General features: G+C 42.5%; 1 protein-coding gene across 3 annotated transcripts in view; it reads right to left on the reverse strand.

The window, feature by feature from the left end:
- Positions 1-1,205: 1,205 nt before the first annotated feature.
- mylk5 (myosin, light chain kinase 5) overlaps positions 1,206-15,355 on the reverse strand; it is a 42,123-nt gene continuing 27,973 nt past the window's right edge. For all 3 annotated transcript variants that reach the window (XM_035405533.1, XM_035405532.1, XM_035405534.1), the window contains 14 exons: positions 15,003-15,173; positions 12,668-12,703; positions 10,494-10,621; positions 9,888-10,041; positions 7,993-8,304; positions 7,749-7,845; positions 6,807-7,010; positions 6,293-6,510; positions 4,308-4,431; positions 3,083-3,235; positions 2,870-2,999; positions 2,674-2,764; positions 2,086-2,226; positions 1,206-1,809 (listed from right to left, as the gene is read on the reverse strand). In XM_035405533.1, the coding sequence (XP_035261424.1) occupies positions 1,598-1,809; positions 2,086-2,226; positions 2,674-2,764; positions 2,870-2,999; positions 3,083-3,235; positions 4,308-4,431; positions 6,293-6,510; positions 6,807-7,010; positions 7,749-7,845; positions 7,993-8,304; positions 9,888-10,041; positions 10,494-10,621; positions 12,668-12,703; positions 15,003-15,173 (2,171 nt within the window). In that variant the 3' untranslated portion in view covers positions 1,206-1,597. The remainder of the gene's footprint in view (positions 1,810-2,085; positions 2,227-2,673; positions 2,765-2,869; positions 3,000-3,082; positions 3,236-4,307; positions 4,432-6,292; positions 6,511-6,806; positions 7,011-7,748; positions 7,846-7,992; positions 8,305-9,887; positions 10,042-10,493; positions 10,622-12,667; positions 12,704-15,002; positions 15,174-15,355) is intronic.

The following is a 15,355-nucleotide window of genomic DNA, read 5'->3' on the forward strand; positions in this document are numbered from 1 at the left end:
GAAAAGGAGTTACATTTACATGATGATCTTAAAGGGTTTGTAAGTGGTGCGTACATTTTCTATGGTGAGGCACCTTTAATTCCCAATTGAATCCTTATTGTACAGTGCAGGCTACAAACAGGAATCCTGTAGGGTGATGCCTAACTGGCCATAGCTTTGCCAGTGAGGAGATGGCATTAATTAGTCTGGCGTTTGCATATTCACTGCTCACTAGTGACAAGTGCTCATGTGACAAGTGATCAATTTGGTGGTGCGGCAGTGGTTTATCTAACAGATTGCAGTGGGTTTTTTTTTTTCTTGAATGGGAAGAACACACATTTGGGATTCAGCCTTTCAAACTGGAGAGGACTACACATTACAACATTAAAAAGGTCAGAAGAAAGAGTTTAATCTGAAATGGAATAAAGTACATGATATGCTAAAAATATTATTTTGAATGTCCTCCCTGTGTCCACATGGGTATTCCAGTTTCCTCCCACAGTCCAAAGATATGCAGGAAGGCTAATTGGAGACCGTTCCTGCCTATTGCCCAATGCATGCTGGGATGGGGTCCAGCATCCTCTGTGACCCTGCCCAGGATAAGCTGGTATAGATAATGGATGGATGGCTGGATTTTGAAAAAAAAAAAAAAAAAAAAACTTAATTTAACTTTGAGCACTAGCAATATCTACATTTGGGCTAAAGTGGAATCTCGTGACCACAAATAGACATTCTAATTTTTCTTGTTTATTGCATACATTGTACAAACATATTTTCATGGCTTCAACAGGTGTCATATTGCACACAGCTTTGTGATAATTTTTTTTTCTCAAAACATGCATCTGATGATCAATGTTCTCCCATAGTAAATACCATTTGCAAGGTATTCATATTCGATTTGGTTCTGCGTCTCAGGTTGGAATATTTTATAAATATGGCACCTTGTGATTACAATATTAAAAAAAAAAAAACACCTGTCAGAGAAGGTTTTGTGCTTGTTTCCATGACAATGTAGACATTGGAGTGAAATGAGAAACTAAAGACCAGACATTTTCTTCTAATATACCTCGAATAGCTGGCTTTCTATCATTTCTATCAAAAGGACACATCCAAATAAGTGCAACATCTATTTCTTTAACTATCAAACAGCCACCTTTGAATTTTCCACCTTTGAAGTTCTCATACCCGTAGAACACTATTGAATATAAAACTACAGAAACATGCCATTACACATATCGTGGTTTTTATTATAATTAAACAAGTTATGTTACATATTGAAAATTCTATACCAACATATTTTGAGCTTGCAAGGAAGGAAAGTCTTAAGATTTTGCATCAATCATAGGTAACAGAAAGGCTAATAAATACGTATGTAAACTTGTGCTGTGTGTGTTTAACTGGAAAAATACTGTGGAAAGTTACCGTCCTACCATCCAATGTGGTCAGAATGGAATTTCACACAATTCCCAACATTCTGGAATGCCTGGATTGTGTGTGCCAATTTCCAAGGGTTCTTACCATCTGCGTGTGCCTGCATGTGCATGGAAATGCCATAGTCTAGCTATCAGTGTGCGTGCGTGTATGCAGGTGTGTATCTGTCCATCTGTGTGTATGAGCACTATATCTTCCCAGTCACTGTAAGTTTGCATGAGCACAGCGCCTCCCCAAGGCTGTTGATGGCCCTGCAGGTGTAAACCCCAGAGTCCTCCACCCTCACACTGGACAGGACCAGGGCGCAGCGACCATCCTCCTCATACTCGATCTTCACACAGGAGGACTCCTCCACAGGCTCCTCCCCCAATAACCACAGAACCTCAGGGTCTGGATACCCTGTTTAGAAAAGTCCAAAAATAGAGGGAGCCAGTCAGAACAGACCACATCAAAGGTTTTCAAAGTCTGCTGTTATTTAATCATCATGTGCAATAACTGTTTCAGATCAGCAAAGGGGTTCTTCTGAAAAACTTAGAAGGCAAAGTAGAAGGAAGCTGTGGAATTCAACGGGCAGGTGGTATAAGATAAGGGAGAACTGTTGTCCAGCAGAGGTCACCAGAGGAGTGGGGGGAAAAGGTCTGATGTCAGAGAGGCGCTAGAGGGGAAACACCATACCCTGTATATGGCAGGTCAGGTGGACTTTGGCACCCTGGGGCTGGGTCTGGTCCTTCAGGACCTGGGAGAATCGGGGCTCACACTGCAACTGCTCTTCCAGAGACTTCAGGGCATGCTCCGCCTCCGGGGTCAGGACAGAGTCTGTGTGCAGGGAACATGACACAGGCGGAGACCCTCTATGAAGACCAGATCAATGGAGTTGAACGGGTCACAGCAAGCAGATATGGCGTGTGTCCATAAACTGAACCCACTTCCTTCCTTCACCACATTAATTAGGACAGATAGATTTCTGTCCTATTGATTCTGACTCCATCAACAGTAGTCACTTCACTTCTGGAAAAGGAAGAAGGGCAGCAGGACACCATTTGATAGTACTACATGACAGGCATTTAGCAGACGCTCTTATCCAGAGCAACTTACACAACTTTTTTACATAGCATTTACATTGTATCCATTTATACAGCTGGATGTAAACTGAAGCGATGCTGGATAAGTACCTTGCTCAAGGGTACAACGGCAGTGCCCTACCCAGGAATCAAACCTGTGACCTTTAGGTTACAAGACCGTGGTTACTGCTTGGTGCCTTACCCTCTCCAGGGCTGGCGGGGGAGTCAGACCCATCAGACTTGTTGGAGAGGACAGCCATCCTCTTCAGTGCCAGCAGAGCCTTTCCTGTTTTCTGGGAAAGAGAAGAAACCGGTAGAGAGAGAAACAAGGAGGGAATACTGCAGATGCGCCAATATACCCAAACACCTTTTGAAACAAGCCAGCCAAAGCCTTATACCTTCCACTTCCGTTTTGCCAGGAACTTCCTCATCTTGTCCTTGGACAGAGTCTTGGTGGAGCGGGGGTCCGCTGAGGCGAAGGCAGCCATCCAGGGGTGGGCCAAGGCCTTTTCACAAGACAGCCGTTGCCTATCGATTGAACCAATGGGTTAGCTGCAGCAGGGAACAGGACACATCTCCAGTTAAAGTTGAACTCAAGTCTGCAGACTGACCTCATGTCTTTCTTCAGCAGGCCGCTGATGAAGTCCTTGGCCTGGTCTGTGATCTCCGCGAAGCTCTCGTCGTCAAACTCCCACTGGGCTGCAGTCACCAAGGCCAGAGTCTCGTCATCACTGTTTCCCTGGAATGGTGACTCGCCGCTCAGGCTTATGGAGAGAGAGGGGGGACAAAAAACCTAATGGCCTCCATCCTTCTGTAGAGTACAGTACATCTGGGTAAAGGGTGAAACCTGAGCTCTCGTTGCATGTGCTTCATATCACAGGTCACTGCACACCTTGCTTTTTAAAAGATGGTTGTGCTTGGACCGATTCAAGGGTTTCTAGGCATTTTAGGTTACTTGACCCGGTCTGAATTCACCTACATTTAGTTAGTTCCATTTGCTCTATGCTGCTTATATCACATTTTTGCAGTTTTTCCACTGAAATACATTTCTCTTCATAAATGAATGAAAATTGAGGGCATTTATTTCATCATGGTTGTTGAATAAACATGATTTCCTAACCATGTTCACGGGGAAATTACATTTAGAATTTTTGCATTTTTTCACTTTCTGGAAGCATGTAGTCCACAGAAATCTTTTTTATCACGTCTGCACACACATTTTATTTAATTAATTTCATTATATTTAGTAATTAAACTTGATTTCCCTTTTGAATGTAAAAAGTACATTAGTTCAATGATTATTTTTTAATGTTCACCTTTTGGATGCAAGGCTATAGTCGTGTATTTTGCAGTTTTCCCACTGAAACAGATTTTATCATAAATGTCTTTGAAGACGTTGTAATTAATTTACAGCATCATGGCTGAAATGAAAGCTTGAGATGTAAAAAGTTGTGGTCTGAGGCCTACCAGCCACAGGCTATAACTCCACCCTACATCCTTTCCCACACAGCCTTTTCCCCGCTTGGATTGCACATCAGATATACAATTTCAGCCTGCTACCACAGCTCAAGAATTTATAAGCTGCCGCTTAGCTAACTGGTTGCCGCATGTCGTCACAGTAGCAGTTAAAATAAGCTACTCCTTCACTGCTTCAATTATGGTACTTTTGATTAATTACATTCAAACTAATTTATCCAAGTTCCCACAAGACAAAGCGGTTCATTTAGCCACTAAGGTTTCCTGTTGCTGGGTCCCTCAGTCCCAAATCCAAGGCTATAACATCTAAAAGTTGCTCACAGGGCCTGAGGAGAAAGGAAGACTGGATCAAGCGCTTACAGGATGTAGCAGATGACTCCAATACTCCACATGTCCGTGGCCGGACCCACCGGCTCAAAGCCGATGACCTCGGGAGCCACAAACTCTGGCGTCCCATGCATCACCTTGAGCGGAGTGGTGGAGTCTAAACAGGAAAGAACCAGAGAAGACACTCAGCGCATTCACAAAGAGGAGACAACAGAACTAAATATGGCTCATCTGGTTAAATAGGTAACACAAAATGGTTAAGAATAAAAGGCTAATGTTTGCATGCAAAGTCCAAAAAATTCACATTTCACCATTGGTTCTGCAAAGATTGAGGTCACAATATACTGCATGTACTGGAGTGTAGGTATAAATAGAAACACTTGGTTCTACGCAAATTGTGCACCTCCGTAAATTATGATTATTAATTAAATAAATTAAAATGCAAGAAAATTTCAGCATCACAAAGGTTGCTCCACCCTCAATTTTGTTCTTTTTCTGGCCTTTAAGGAACCTGTTATTTCCTGAGAACCCAATTAGTTACTCTGAAATGTCACTGACAGGCAGATACGAATATACTCATTTATAGTCGATCACAATCATTTTATCATAATTATTTTCAAATGACAAGTGTGAAGCTTAATTAAGTACAAAATTCAGCTCAAAAGTCTCTCCAAAACCCCATTACAAGGGACAAGTAGCAGTTTCAGTTAAAAATGACAGATGATATAAACCATCAACAGTCCAAATTCATTTTTAATTAATTCTTCTTGATTAACAGTGCCACAGTTATTTTAATAACCCACTGGCAATTGCAGCACTCTTTACATTGTGTCAATCAAAAATGCTGTCTCCATATCATATATACAGATCTAAATAGATAAATATCTATTTAGTAAAATGTATTTAATCATTACGAAAGAATGCACAGTTAGCTATGGCATTAGCTTTTAGTACACAGTGAAATAAGGCTTGTGAATAGGTCAGTTCTTTTCACGGTCAATTAAACTGCAGAACCGGTACAAATTAGATTAGTAGAGCTTTACACTATAAATATTCCCTGAATGTGGAGAATGCATGGTATACTTACTGTAACCACAAGTTCAAACGATACTTAGATATGGGAACAAGTTGTGATGCAAAGAAAATTAATTATAGTACAATGTTCAGGGAATGGGCTGCACCAGTTGCCATTACTTTTGTGCTGGGTTATTGTTGGATTGTCAAAGCAAACAGGAACATGTTGACTTCAAAGAGGAGTTACATTGTTACATTTCTACTTCCTCTGCAGCCACTGTAAAGGACAGTTCTGTGGGGAGTGGTGGTCAGACACAAGGTGTACTCTAATGCAGCAATGAGGAAGGGAGACTGGTATCCGTTTCTGGAGTTCATGCCAAACTGCACTTATTTCATGAGCCAGATCATTTAGGTGAGCTGACACCTTAGCTACATTTTCTTTTACTAAGCTCATGAAATTGAACACTGTTTTTATATTTATATATAAAACATTTTACTGTGGTCTCATTGATGAGTCTATCAGCATGGGTTAACACAGCTAACAAGAGTAATAAGGGGGGACAAAAACAAACATAAGCCTTCCAGGAACAGAGTTCCCAACCCCTGCTCTAATGGGCATAATTACTCCAATGAGTAGTTTTCCCCCATCCCATCAGCAACAAGAAAAGGATGCCATGCTCACACCCCATCCTGTTTGCATTCCATCCTGTCAAGACAGTCTGTTGCATAGATGCCAATAGGGACATAATGCAATTGGATGACCGCATGCAACAGAACATTTACATAGAAAAAAAAAAAAAGATTAAACATTCACTAATCGGAACTTCCAGAGAACATTAATTGCACCCTATCTGCAGTGTGAACACCAGTTAGCTGCACCGCACAGCTGATAGGGAGGAGATGGCAGTTCAATGAGATGGCAGTACCGTTCTGAGCTTTGTTATAAAGAAGTATGGCCTTTTCACAGGTCGGTGAGCCTTCGGGCCTCCCAGCTTTACACTCACCCAGCTTGCTGGCCAGGCCAAAGTCGATGATCTTGATGAGGGTCCCGGTCGTGTTCATGCACACAATGTTCTCGGGTTTGAGGTCCAGGTGCACAATGTTCTGCCGGTGCATGTACTGCACGCCCTCTATGATCTGCTGCATGTAGTGCACAGATGTAGGCTCCGTGTGCTCAAAGTTCTCATCCACAATGCGCTCAAACAGCTCTCCACCGGCAATGCTGCAGACACAGAGGGTCAATTTTAGCGTGCTTAGCTCCAAGTTTAAACCTCAGGCTCAAACCCTAGCATTATAACTGGAGCAGCTATCCAAATATGAAATAACAATGAGCTGTCCAATGCAGTTTTTTGGTCCCCCCAATCCAGTTTCCCAGTTTTCTTCCACAGAAAGCTAGTCTTATTCCCAAAAACTCTGCTTTGCACTTCTCTCTACCACAGTAATGAAAAGAGCCTAAAGACTAGGGCAAATTACTCCCGTAATGGCAGGAGATGCAATCTACGGAAGAGCATCACTCACTACTCCATGACCATGACGATCTTGGAGCGACAGTCGTAGGCCCCCAGGCACTGCACCAGCTTGGGGTGGTGGAGATGGTTCATCAGCTCGATCTCCCGGCGCGCTGCTGCCTTGTCCTTGGACCCACGGGCCTTGTAGAACTTCCCAGCGCACACCCGGCTTGTCTCCTTATGGGTCAGCCGGAACACCTGCCCGAACTTCCCTCTGAAAGGACAACCAATGCACGTCGACCACAAGGAAGGCCGCATATAGGGACATGCAAACCCGCATGCTTTCTTTGACCAATCCCGTTCATAGAGTAACCACCTCTCCCGTGTTGCTGTTCTCTTGAACAAGGTTCTCCATCTAAAACTCTTCAGTTAAAGTAATCTTTTGAATGTAAAAACCTCTTGAACGCAATAATGCAACATGTAAATGTTCCCTTGGATTAAAAGGGAAAGTGTCCATGTTGACCTGCGTTTGACTGCTCTTCGATTTCAGTATTTGGAACACCATAAAATGTCAGCTTATGTCTTGCTTGACAAGTTTGAGAAGTGTTGCGTTCTGGTAAAGACCACATGAACAAGCTGCAGCTTGAATAGCAGCAGAGCAAATGGTGTTAAAGAAGCATAAAGAAGCACGGAACCCAATGACATTAGAAACTGCTGTGGGGAAGTCTACTCCAGGGCATAGCTTATCAGCTCTAACACAGACACCTGAGCAGGAAGACGCACATCTTACGCATGACAACACATCTAGTAAACTGTTGTATCATGTTGCAATAACAGATGCCATTTTATGGTTCTTTTTCCTCACGTCAGAAACACTAGAAGTCCCCACGTCCGATACACCACTATGTCACAGCCTCATGCAGGGAACAACATGGGCGGCCAGTCTGTTCTGATTATGGTGCGTTAGGCTGGCAGGCCTCAGGATGATGTTGCAGTCATGAAGTACACTTACACCCCCAGCTTCTCCAGCACGTTGTAGTGGTCTGTCACTTGGTTGATGGTATTGATTGTGATGTCCACATACTCTTGGGGTTCTTCCACCACCTCTCCTTGAAAGCAGACACATAAAAGCATATTTCCATGAGCCAACAGCCTACATGCAGCTGAATTAATAGTACAACTATACAAAATTATATAAACTAAACTATAAAAATTGACTCTTTTCTATAATGGAGAATGAAAATGCAGCCACTTACTCTTGGTGTCCATCTTGAAGGTGTCGGACTCCTGGCTGGGTTCGCTGACTCCGACGGCGTTGTAGGCCCTCACCCGGAAGCGGTACTCCCCCTGGGGCTCCAAGCCTGAGCGCACGCGGTACGAAGTGCTCTTACAGCTGCCGGTCACCTCACACCAGTCCCCTGGCCTTCTGGGTCCTTCTTTCTTCGCCTCCACCACGTAGCCCGTGACCGCGCTTCCCCCGTCGTAGCAAGGCCCCGACCAGGACAGGACTAAGGAACTGGAGGAGAGGTGGGAGACGACGGGACAGGATGCTGGGGGCTGGGGGCGATCTGGGGAGGGGGGCAGAAAAACGTCGGTAAAAGAATGGTCTTCCATTGTGTTAAGCAAACCTTAACCCTGCAATTCCCAGTTTTGAAAACATGCAACCCTGCAGGGAGGGGGGGGGGGGGGGGGGAGGTTGTAGTTAAAACCCACAGCAGTACATTCAGAATACCTACCACTGCAGATCATGTGACATTTTTGAATTGTGTAGAAAGTTAAATATTCAAGGATTATAACCTTGAGAAAGCAATTACAAATGAATTGTTGTGCCAGGTACATTTCCTCATCTGGCAGTGCTTGATCAAGGCTGCAGGTACTTCCTACCAATAAAAAACCATCCAGGATTGAGTTATGCCCTCACCTGCCGTAAAAAGTAAACACTAATCTGGGATCATTGCTTGAGGTCTGAAACTATTCCTTTTGAGCTCAAGTTTGAGCTCAACAGGGAAGGTTCACCTACAATTGAGGCACTGCATGTTTGTATATACAAGCAAAAAATGACTTAGAGGCACTGTGGACTGGTATAGGCAGGCATGGTTCACCTATGACTGAGAGGCACTGGGGATTGGTTCAGAGTGGCATGGTTCACCTATGACTGAGAGGCACTGGGGATTGGTTCAGAGTGGCATGGTTCACCTAGAGAGGCACTGGGGATTGGTTCAGAGTGGCATGGTTCACCTATGACTGAGAGGCACTGGGGATTGGTTCAGAGTGGCATTGTTCACCTATGACTGAGAGGCACTGGGGATTGGTTCAGAGTGGCATGGTTCACCTAGAGAGGCACTGGGGATTGGTTCAGAGTGGCATGGTTCACCTATGACTGAGAGGCACTGGGGATTGGTTCAGAGTGGCATTGTTCACCTATGACTGAGAGGCACTGGGGATTGGTTCAGAGTGGCATGGTTCACCTAGAGAGGCACTGGGGATTGGTTCAGAGTGGCATGGTTCACCTATGACTGAGAGGTACTGGGGATTGGTTCAGAGTGGCATGGTTCACCTAGAGAGGCACTGGGGATTGGTTCAGAGTGGCATGGTTCACCTATGACTGAGAGGCACTGGGGATTGGTTCAGAGTGGCATTGTTCACCTATGACTGAGAGGCACTGGGGATTGGTTCAGAGTGGCATGGTTCACCTAGAGAGGCACTGGGGATTGGTTCAGAGTGGCATGGTTCACCTATGACTGAGAGGCACTGGGGATTGGTTCAGAGTGGCATTGTTCACCTATGACTGAGAGGCACTGGGGATTGGTTCAGAGTGGCATGGTTCACCCATGACAGAGGCACTGGGGATTGGTTCAGAGTGGCATGGTTCACCCATGACTGAGAGGCACTGGGGATTGGTTCAGAGTGGCATTGTTCACCTATGACTGAGAGGCACTGGGGATTGGTTCAGAGTGGCATGGTTCACCTAGAGAGGCACTGGGGATTGGTTCAGAGTGGCATGGTTCACCTATGACTGAGAGGCACTGGGGATTGGTTCAGAGTGGCATTGTTCACCTATGACTGAGAGGCACTGGGGATTGGTTCAGAGTGGCATGGTTCACCTATGACTGAGAGGCACTGGGGATTGGTTCAGAGTGGCATGGTTCACCTATGACTGAGAGGATGATGCTGTGTTGGGCGAAGCCTCGGCGGTTCCGCACCACGATGGTGTAGCTGCCTGCGTCGTCAGGACGTGCTTCAGAAATCAGCAGCCTGTTGCCCCGATCGCTGTCCTCCACTCGAATCCGGGAGCTGTTTGCAACCTACAGAGTCAGGGAAGACAGAGTTAACACGATGGAAGGAAGGGAGGGGGAGGGGGAGATAGGAAGTGGAAATAGGAAGAGGGAGAGAGAGAGAGCGTTAGGGAGTGAGAGAACATTGGAGAGGAAGATGGTACTAGGGAAAAAGGTAAAGTGTTAGGGAGTGAGAGATCACTGAGGTAAGGGCATTAAGAAAAGTGCGATTGAGGGAGACAGACAGGTAGAGAGGTAGTGAGTGTGGCAGTTGCAGGGAGCCTGATTGTGCTGGGCTTGTCCCTCAGTCCGGGGCCCTGTTTCACAAAGCAGGATTACCGAGTTAGCTGGATAACTGCACCAAGTAAAACCTGGACCCCCTCCCAAATCAGGAACAATGACTGAAGTAGAGAGAGCGGTTCTGGGTTTTAATCAGCTGTTTTTTTAAATAGCCACTGGGGCTGACTGTGGAGGAGATGTACCCGCTGTTTGTTATGGATCCAGCAGGAGGCCACAGGGAAGCGGCTGCTGAAGGAACACTGCAACTGGGCTTGCTCTCCTACTCGCACCTCCACCTGCTCCGGGGGCTCCTCAAACCGGACCGGAGGGTCTGCAAGAGACCAAGGCCGCGTTTCTGCAATCTGACAACACCATGCGGTCACATGGAACGGAATGGTGGCATTCAATCAGGCCATGCGTTTTCCCCAAATAATCCATAACACAGATCTTTCCATGCACTATTCAATGAGCAAATACACAAAGGACGCAGATATAGGTATTGGTATTATTAAGACAGGAGATTTAATAAATCACTGGATGGACGTAGGACCGACAGACTCCATTTATGCTATGGTACCCGAAAGCTGGATTTCAACATTTACTCTAGTCTAATAATGAATGCACATTCATTCCATTGTTGCCGTTAGACTGTTTCTAAAGTCAAAATTTCTAAATCTTGTTTGAGTCGATGTTCTTAAACTGTCTCAGAGTCTGCTTTTCAAATTAGAGCTGATCCTGCTGACCCTCAGCTGTCACTGACCAGCTGCCCTTGGGAAACCCCAAGTCTGTTGTTTGAAGTAAGCATGACTCATGTGAAAAACCAGCCAAACAAATTTTCCCCATTGTCTTTCATTGAAACAATTAACCTGGTTAATTGTGCGCACCAGTAGGGCCAGTAGAAAGCAGGCAAATCTTTGGTTTAAGGGTTTGAAGTGTGACAGTTAGTCCAATTTTCCCAGCAAGACTATATAAAGCACAAACCACCAGTAGATACTGCATTTCTTAAATTTCAGTTATATTTGTCTAGAGAAGTGGAGTTAGATTCTTTATTAGTGTCAGTTTATTTCTGAGTTTCTTCCCTTGAAACACCACACAGGGAACATTTACATTTCCAATTTAAACAATTGCAACTAAAAGTGCAAGCTTTTTCACTTTTGTTTCACTGTCCACTGTCTACAGTTTAGCAGAGAAAGGTACTTTTGTCTATAATGTGTGCCCATTTCATGTAGTGCAACACAAATAAATGGATAATTTGTCACAGTGCTACACTGTAATGACCTCTCTCAAGCAGGATACAAATAATTTCATTATAGCCTTACAACAGGCATTAGTAATTTTATTCCCCATAAAATAACTAATCCTTTTAATCTTGTACTGCATGGCTGTGTCACATGAGTTCTACATTTACTGAGATAAGTGTCACAGCTGGATAACTACTGATAAAATGATCCTATGACAGTAATTATTCAAATGTAAAATGAAGTTCTACTTCATTCATTTGACTAACATAGCATGGCAGCTAAAAAGCTTGGACAGTTTTACATGATAGTTTTACAATGCTAAATTCACTATGGCACACACAGTTATGATGTGAAAGAAAATGTAAATGGCCAATCTTCACACCACAGTCATATTACAATATAGCTAAAAATAAATTAAGATCGTTTTTTAGCCAGGCTGAAGCATTACACCGTACAGTTTCAAAATGGAATAAAATAGGTTTGAATGAGATGGTGTTCTCTCATCTACTGTGATGAATACAATCACTAGTTTAACTCTGGAAATGGTTCCACATTGACCTATGCATTCCTGGTATGTTCATATGTGCTGAACACATACAATGCCATTATTCTAGATAAAGAGGAGTTGTGTCAGTACAGCTCAGAGACTGAGCAATTAAAAGTGCATACAAGAATGGGCTTGGCATAAATATAATCAGTACACATTTCTAGGTCATTACAAAAAAAAAAAAATAATTTTAAAAGTACTCTTATTGACAACAGCAGCTAGAACGTTATCCAAGAAGAAGACAGATAAAATAATTGCCAAGGTTATAATTTCAGGATACAACAATTGCTAAAGAGAACCAGATAAATTCAGTACAACTGAAATTGTTTTCCTCATAATTAAATCAAAGAAGCCAGAAGGCAAATGCACAAAAGGAGTCATTTCAGGATGCATTCATGCTTATCCAATCAAGCAGCTATATCAGAAAGCCAACTCAACAGGAGACTTTATTCTTTAATCCTTCAGCAAAGGACAAAAAATGCAAACTAGGGCAACTACCAGTCCCTTGCACTAAAATTAAATGGAGTATGAAGTCAAGGTCTAGCAGCCAATCCACTTAGGTATATTTGTTAAGCCCGGCAGAACTTACCTGTTCCCGAGGACGCTCTTCTCTTTGGAGTGATCCCTGCGAAGAAATGAGAAGGGAAGCAAATGTCATTTCAGACAGGTGTGTAATGGAGGGGTAGAGCCTCGTGACAATCAGATACGGGCAGGAGGGTGTGTGTTATAGAGGCTGAGGTATGTGGCCGCGACTGCCTGGTGCTACTGAGCAGAACGACATTCTATCTCAGCAGAGGCTACAGTAATTCAACCTGCCAATTCCTCATTACTGAGGATAATACATAATGCTCAACGTGTCATATTAAAGTATTGCATTCTAGTGAGACTGTGCCTGATTTTCAACCGAACAGAACACACCTTACTGCTGTGGCAAACATTTTCCCTGCTGGAGGCATAATTGGGTTCAAATTGCTCTGATTGGTTGATTAACCACAGAGGGGGGCAATCAGTGAGAAATTGGGCCTCAGTGTAATTCAAACTCAGGATCAGCTTGGGCAGGACGGGTAAACAAGCAGTGCAAAAGAGGGCATTCTTCTTCCATGCAACCATCAGTGATTGTTTTTATTACAGCTACACATATTATAGACACTGATACTGATATGAATGTCCTCTGCTTCTATCCACTGAGCTAAATAACTGCTATATTGCCAAAAGGGCAGTGCATGCCCACAGCATTGATGCAAAGGAAACAAAACAAAGCACCCAGATGATATTGGGTGTTATGCAGATAAGTCCCACGAACCAACAGCGATCAGGTGTGTCAGCTGCCTGTCTGAATTAATAACTATGAGCAGGCAGGTTTTTTTTCAATAAATAATTTTATTGTGGGGTTAAAGGTGTCATGCATCTGAGCTTGGTGATGGAACCAGCTTGTAATGTAGCAAGATGTATGAATGTATTATTGAAATTACTTTTAAGCAGCAATAATAGTCATTTCAAATGTATTTAATGTATTTCTAATTTAAATTCCCCAAATTTAACTTCAACAAGCCAATTTAATTAGGCTATTAAAAGACCAGCATCAATATTGATAACCATCTATAAAATTCAGTTAATGTGCTTTCTGTTTTCTTGAGTGTTGTTGTGATCAACAAACATATTTGCTTCAGGCTTTTTTGTTCATTTACTACTTTATTGTGCAACTCTTAAAAGCATCCTGGCTCCAGTGCAGTTTTATTTTCCTTTTTATTAATAATGATTAAGTACATTTGTTTCTAATTTTCCCCAATGTTAACATCTGGTCCTGCAGTAATATTTTAGAGCAATGCGTTTCTTTTTGCTAGAATTTCTTTGCTAGAAGGGTCCTATTATGGTCTCATAGGACAAGATTAAATGATCTGGGTTCTTGTTTTGGCTTGTTACTAACTATTGCGTCAATGTGATATCATATTGACCTAACATTTATTAGGTCATAAAATGTATTGACCTAATATTTATTATGAAGATCTGGATATCCTAATAGGTCTGATTATTAATTCAGTGAGATCAAAACAGCTTGTTATTTCTTTGAGTTTTTTCCTATTTGATATTTCTGACCAAATTATATTAATCTTGAGCAAGTCAATCATTTCATCATCACGTATCTGTCTGTATAAAGTTGTTTTAAAAGGTTTATCCAATGTTCACAAGAAAAATATTTATTAAGGGTAGTTTGTAAATACTCAGAGAAAAGGACATTTGTGTGGATAAAATGATTATGACTGAACATTACATTACATTACAATCACTGGCAAATTCTCTTATCCACTGCAACATACAGTAGTGGAGAAGATCAGTGTTACTCTCAGGAATACAAAAATGCAGTATCACCAAGAAGGTCCAGAGGCCCATTTATAATACTGAATTGCCTGTTTACTCAATATCTCATGAAGTTGATAATTCAATTTGCTCCCCCTTTATAATGTTTTTCAATATTTTCTGAAAATAGATTATCCTGGTGTGAATAGGCAGCTTCCAGTGACAACTCCATTAACCATGTTTCAGATGGATAATAACAATTTAGATCCCAGTCTGAGCATTTTTTCAAGTTAATCGACCACTATAACAACAGAATGATCAACAGATGTGCAGAATATCTAGGGCTACTGGTGTTGGTTATATTAAATCCTACGACAAGCACATATTTAACTGTCCCACAAGTTTTTCTACAAGATTGTTTTTAAATGAAATGTGGTTTACCATTTGGCTGACAAGACAGTCTTATTTTTCAAGCGTGAACTGATTCATGTGCAAATTTGTACAATTTGAATCGTATATTCACATTTTACTGCTTACCATGTCACCAAAGCAATGGTTACCATGAACTCACAGTTTAACACAGTTTAACAATAGTCAACTGGTCATTCAGGATTTAGTAGCATTACCTTTCATTGATGATGCAAACTTGGTCTGAAGCTTGTCTGAAATAATCCGTCCCCCATGCAAGTTGTTATTTTGAGTGGTACAGGGGTCCTTTGTACTTTTGTTCCCAGTGACACAGTTGGAAAGTAGAGCAGATGGCTTCTTGTTGTTGATCCCACAGATTGATTCAAAGTCTAAGTTGTGGTTTTGAAATGACAATAAAGAGCAAGTTTCAAAGGCACAGACTGTCAACCCAAAAAACCAAAAGACAAATACACCAAGAAAACGTGTATGATTTGTTACTGATAAAAAAATATATAAATAACATAAACTGATAGGAAGTATTCAGCATAGAATGGGTTCAGTTGTAACACTT

Source organism: Anguilla anguilla, chromosome 2 (assembly GCF_013347855.1).
Source record: "Anguilla anguilla isolate fAngAng1 chromosome 2, fAngAng1.pri, whole genome shotgun sequence".
Lineage (NCBI taxonomy): Eukaryota > Metazoa > Chordata > Actinopteri > Anguilliformes > Anguillidae > Anguilla > Anguilla anguilla.